The sequence below is a fragment of the Boleophthalmus pectinirostris genome, unplaced genomic scaffold (genome assembly GCF_026225935.1).
Source record: "Boleophthalmus pectinirostris isolate CB_2022bp ecotype Guang Dong unplaced genomic scaffold, ASM2622593v1 HiC_scaffold_1, whole genome shotgun sequence".
NCBI lineage: Eukaryota > Metazoa > Chordata > Actinopteri > Gobiiformes > Gobiidae > Boleophthalmus > Boleophthalmus pectinirostris.
In genome coordinates, this window is record NW_026570970.1 from 36,991,556 (window position 1) to 36,997,555 (window position 6,000).

At 36.5% G+C, this 6,000-nt stretch overlaps 1 protein-coding gene across 1 annotated transcript in view; it reads left to right on the forward strand.

Moving 5' to 3' along the window:
- tfpia (tissue factor pathway inhibitor a) overlaps positions 1-5,709 on the forward strand; it is a 114,039-nt gene extending 108,330 nt beyond the window's left edge. Inside the window, 2 exon segments of the mRNA XM_020942064.2 lie at positions 139-327; positions 1,387-5,709. Of these exon segments, the coding sequence (XP_020797723.1) occupies positions 139-327; positions 1,387-1,454 (257 nt within the window). The 3' untranslated portion in view covers positions 1,455-5,709.
- Positions 5,710-6,000: the final 291 nt, after the last annotated feature.

The following is a 6,000-nucleotide window of genomic DNA, read 5'->3' on the forward strand; positions in this document are numbered from 1 at the left end:
CGATGTTCTAAACATTTGACCAGTCGTGTAAATACAACTTCAGAATGTCAACAAGAGGAAACTAGTGTAACATGTTTAAAATGTGTGAAACTGCAGAGGAGTTGTGATTGAAGTGTGTGTGTGTGTGTTTTGTTGCAGAAGTGGACTGGTCAGAGGAGTGCCAGCTCAGCGTGGACGCAGGGACCTGTGACGAGGCACACAGGAGGTACTACTTTAACTCTGCCACCAGGAGGTGCCAGAGCTTCATCTTCTCAGGCTGTGGAGGAAACAACAACAACTTCGTGAGCCGACGACTCTGCTTCAAGAAGTGTGTGCACAGACACAAAGGTCAGAGGTCACTTCATCTGTCTGTCTAAAGCAACATGCACTTTTGAGGGCTGTCTAACAGGTTATAATACTCCCTACAGCAAAGGTGTAGGGAGTATTATCTGTTCCATAAGGGTGAGTTGTTGTACAGTTGTAGGGAGTATTATATATTACATAAGATTGGGTTGTTGTACCATTGTAGGGAGTATTATCTGTCACATAAAGGTGAGTTGTGTACAGTTGTAGGGAGTATTATCTGTTAAATAAGGGTGAGTTGTTGTACAGTTGTAGGGAGTATTATCAGGGAGTATTATCTGTTACATAAAGGTGAGTTGCGTATAGTTGTAGGGAGTATTATCTCTTACATAAAGGTGAGTTGTGTACAGTTGTAGGGAGTATTATCTCTCACATAAAGGTGAGTTGTGTACAGTTGTAGGGAGTATTATCTCTTACATAAAGGTGAGTTGTGTACAGTTGTAGGGAGTATTATCTCTTACATAAAGGTGAGTTGTGTAGAGTTGTAGGGAGTATTATCTCTTACATAAAGGTGAGTTGTGTACAGTTGTAGGGAGTATTATCTCTTACATAAAGGTGAGTTGTGTAGAGTTGTAGTCTTGTATCTCTAACTGTTTAATCATTGTGTGTCACTAACTTTGTAATTTGATCAAATATTTGACTCACAATCAAAATCAAAATAATGTGAAATTGCAGAGCCTCTGTGTGTGTGAGCTCATGGTTAGTCTTGACATATGTTCTTCTCATAAACTGTAAATATAAATGGACTGGAGCTGATTCTGGGGTTTTCATTCCACTGTTTTGTGGAATAAAATAAATTCTTATTCCTAATGTGGAGTCTGGTTTCAAATTCACTCCTATAACTGCAGGCCTTTATGAGCTTCATTTGACTGGAGCTGAAATCTGTGGGTGATATCACACTCACATAGTCACTTCTTTATACAGTTTTTTTTTTTTTTTTCAAGAAAAGCTTTTGTGAATGTCTGACTCAATACAATAGAGAGATTAATAATAAAGTAAAGTAAAGTAAAGTAAATAATTTGTCTTTTTTTTTTTTTTTTTCAGAGAACAGAGGGATGATGATCCGGATCCGGAGGAAAAACCTGGACAAGTACAGACACATATCGGTCTGATCCTGGTCCTAGTCCTGGTCTGGTCCTGGTCTAGTCCTGGTCTGGTCCTGGTCTGGTCTAGTCCTGGTCTGGTCTGGTCCTGGTTTAGTCCTGGTCCTGGTCCTGGTCTGGTTTCCTCCTGCCCCTCACTGCACTGGACATGTACATAGAGCACTGGCTGTGTTATGTTTTATTTGAAATACTTTGTCTTTTTTATGATTTGGATCTTCACTCAGATGTGGTGTTTTTGGACAGAAGGGTAAATTTGAGTTCAAATGATCAAATACTGAATGAGACAAAACAAAATCACATATTTGAAATGAGGAAAATTCAGAATATGGGGCCTAAAGTTGCACTGCGTAACTTTTCTGGCATATTTAAGCGCATTTATCTCCAAGGAAACGGGCCAGCAAGTTCCACGTCGGATCTTTGGAGAAATCTAAAAACACCTAGACTTAAAGAACTGCTAGACATACAATTAATGCCGTACTGTGGAACATTCTAGGGGACTTCATAACATCTCCATGGAGACCAGCAAGAGAAAAGTTACACAATGGAACTTTAAAGGGCCTATATTATGTATGCTATTTTCTGATCTATGTTATAATGTTGTTTCTCGTCACAAACGCACAAAAACTGGAGTTGTGTTTTGGTTCATCTTCTCTCAAACAGGAAACACTCTGTTCCACCTTGTGATGTCATATGAAAGTGCTCCACTGTGTTTTTAAACTCCATACAGCTTCAATAGAATCATTTGGATCATTTGAGCTTTGGAGTTGACAATCTCTTCTGAACTAAAAGGGTCTGATCAAGTGGTAACGGAGGGAAACTTTTTTTTTCTGAATACTTTAATATTACTTCAAAATGAAAGGAAACTATTTCTATAAAATATGTCAGTCCTTCCAAGCAAATTTTTATCATTTTAAATACATAAAACAAAATAAAAAATCATCAACAGTTCAAAGATGGAATAACACAAGATATGATGAAATACATCCATTTATTGACATGATTTGCAGGTCTTTGAAATTTGGGAAATAATTTTTGTTCCATGTTTCATACATGGTCTGTTTAAAAAGTATGGAACTTTAGAACCAAAAATGGTACAGAAAAAAGGTCAACAGTTTCATAAACTAGAGTACATATGTATCTGTTCAATACATTTTTAGATCAGATGCATTAACTTGAATTTTTGGCCTTGTTGTTTACTTCTGCTTGACCGGGCCCAAATGTAAAAGGAGCTGTTCACTTGAAAACTCTCACTTCATGACATCACAAAGTGGAGCAGAGCGTTTGGAGCTTTGGAGATGTAAACAAACTAATAATAAAGAGTTGCTCAAGCATTTGTGAATGAAACAAAACACAACTCCAGGTCTGTTTTTGACGAGGGAACAACATCATAACACGACCTAAAGATCACAAATCCATTTTGCATAACATAGGACTTTTAAAGCTGCATTGTGTAACTTCTTGCTTGAGGATCTGCCACATGTTAATTTTTGTTTTTTTTTCTCTGTCTGGAATGTTCCACAGTACGACATTAAAAATATATCTACCTTACTCAGTTACAGGTGGTTTTATAGTTCAAAAATACCTAGAAAAACAGGCATTGTTTTTTTTATTTATATTTTCTCCTTTCAAGACAAGGCAAAGTTTTAGTTTTAGTTATTAGCAGCCAGACTGATATTTAATGTCACATGAACACAATTTACAATTACAGTTATGGCCAGTCCAGATTCAAAATACTATTACTCTTCCTATTCAAAATTCTATGTAATTCCTGGAGTATCAAGAGAAATTATAAGTTTTTCTTTTTTTTTTTTATTCTTCTGTAGTACTTCTTTGTGTACTTTAAATAAGAGACATGAATCCAAAACTGCTCAATTTTAACATTTAGATTCATCTTCTTATCACTGTTAATAATCACCAAGACATCACAAAATTCATGCATCCAGTTTCTTATTGAGAAATAATTTGGTTTTTGATGTTTTCAATGAATCGTAATCATTCTTTTTTGCTACTATAAAGGCAAAATTGATAATTTGGTATTGACTTTTTATTGAAAATTGAGCAGATGTGTAACCTAACAAACTGGACATAAGGAACGGATTCGATTTAGTCACTTGGAAACAGCTTCAGTTATTTGATTCCAAACTGCATGAATCTCTGGGCAGTGTCATGTGAAGTCATTTTCACCCCAGCAAAGTTCAAAGGAGTGTGGGTTTGTTTTGTTTGTTTGTTTCAGTTTGGCTGGAGTTACATATGCTCTTTGTAATGTTTTAAGTTGGATCAGCCTAAGTTTCACTCATTTGGAGATTTTTTGTTTCCATTGTGCAGTAGTTTAAATGCAATCTAGATCCTTTTCCCACTGAGACTGTGTTTTAGTGTTGAGGGTTTCACCTGAACTATCGAGCAGTTTATAAAGTCCTGACACTGCTCCTTTAGTTAGAACCAACTGTCTAAATTTCTTATCCAGAACAGGCATTGTGACTGTGAGTCTCTGCAGATCTGACCTGTAACTTGATCTGGTTTAATCTCCATGAAAATATAAAGGTTTAACACCAAACTGTGAAAACATTGTAGACAAACAACATCTCCATGGAAAAAGCTTTTGACGGAGCCTTAGCTAGAGAAGTTACGCAATGCACCTTTAGTAACCTTTAAGCCGGACGTACACTGTGGGTTTTTTGGCCCTGTTTGAGACGATTTTTTACTCGTGCCACTGTTTTTGGGATCGAGTTTTCACTTAATCATGTGTCATGCTTTGTGTAGTTTACATGAGGTAACTAGAACCAGTTAATACAGTCATGTCCAAACTATGGCCCGTGGGCCAAATGCAGCCCTCAGACAAATTTTTCTTGGCCCTCAGGCTTCCAGGTGAATTGACCCAAATTACCTTGCATCAATTTAAAAAAAAAAATTTTTTACTGAAAGATTTTTTGAAAATCTCCCTTAATAAAGCAAATATTTAATATTTAGTGTGTGGTTTTAAGGATCTTAGCATGAATAAAGTCTGATGGCTCATTCTGACATGTTAAACATGCACATATTTCATTTATTCACTGTACTGAGCACCAGTTTACAGCCCTCGATCAGCACTCTGCTTGGCCTGTGTTTAGATATGTGGCCCTTGATGAAAAAAGTTTGGACACCCCTGGATTAATACCTCAGGACCAGCTCCAGATCTACAATCGTAGGTCGCAAGAAGAGCAAACCTGTTTGAATCCAGTCCCTTGTCCTGAAGGTTTCACAGTGTCGAAGTCGTTCGTACAGTGTGAGAACATGAATCGTGAGCTGTGAACTTTTAAATCTTGAGATTTGGTCGTACAGTTTGAGTTGGGGCTGAGTAAAACCATCAGAAACATCACACAGTGTATGCCCGGTATTCATGTTCCTTCAGATTCTTGGATATTTTCAAAGTAGATTACATTTTTATTGCATAATTTTTATTCCAAATACCAAATCTTATGTTAAAATAATTAACATAAACTAACCTAGTCTAATCTTGGTTGTACGTTTGAGTGTATAATACAATTAAAAACCACACATACTTTTATTACATCACCACTTTTAATTTGACAAATGCATACATTCAAAGTTTGCTGCGAAAAGATCACATTTGAAATCCTGTACTCCGTTTCTGTAACTTTATTTTGTATTTTAATTTTTTTTTTTACTCTTCAACTTGAGCACTTTTCTCTTTGTATTACTTTTTTTTTTAAATCAATAATCTTCCATTTGAATAAGTTTGTAATGTTTTTGTTGTGATCGTAATCCGAGCCAGTGATCAAAACGGCCGCGTCGCATTTCTCTTTCCTCACTTTTTTCTCCTTGATTCCACATTTTAATCCTCCATTTTTCAGCTGTCATATTAAGCGTTGTCCTTAAAAAAAATGACAGAATGGAGGAGTAAACGTGACCGAGGCTTCAGGAGCAAACATCAGAGAAAAGAATCAAACTTTATCGGTGTCAGTGAGGAGTTTAGATCATCTCTCCTCGCTTTGTCTCCTCTTCCTCAACTCTTCCTGCAGAATCGAGGAGAGGAATCGAGGAGAAAAAAGGAAGCGAGGAAAGAGAAATGAGACGTGGCCTGTGAGTTGTGTTTTAATCAAGGAAAAGAACTGTTTGTCGTCTGTGTTCTTGCGTTGCTTTACATTGTGTGGTGTGTACTCTGAACACCAGGTGGCGGTGTTGTTTTACATATGATCTGCCAAAGCCTCTGTATGCAAACTTTGTATTAAAATAAAGATAATAATAAATGTTTTGTTTTTCGAGACATTTTTTTGACATTGTAACATCTCAGGAGAATCTTTAAAATGCATAAACAAAAAGATATAAATTCTGAAATGGAGGGGAAAGTGAATTAATATCTCAGAATATCCAAAAAACACAACACACTAAACATTTTCATCAACATTCTCAGTGGGGGTGGAGCTAACTAGATGCACTGTTCTGTCTGAAGCTGTGTCACGCAAATTAGACTTTAATCTGATCTTTATTTTAACTCAATCTGAGCAGAAAGAACTGATTTAACATTTCATTACCAGTAATTCTTCACTCCCCTTCC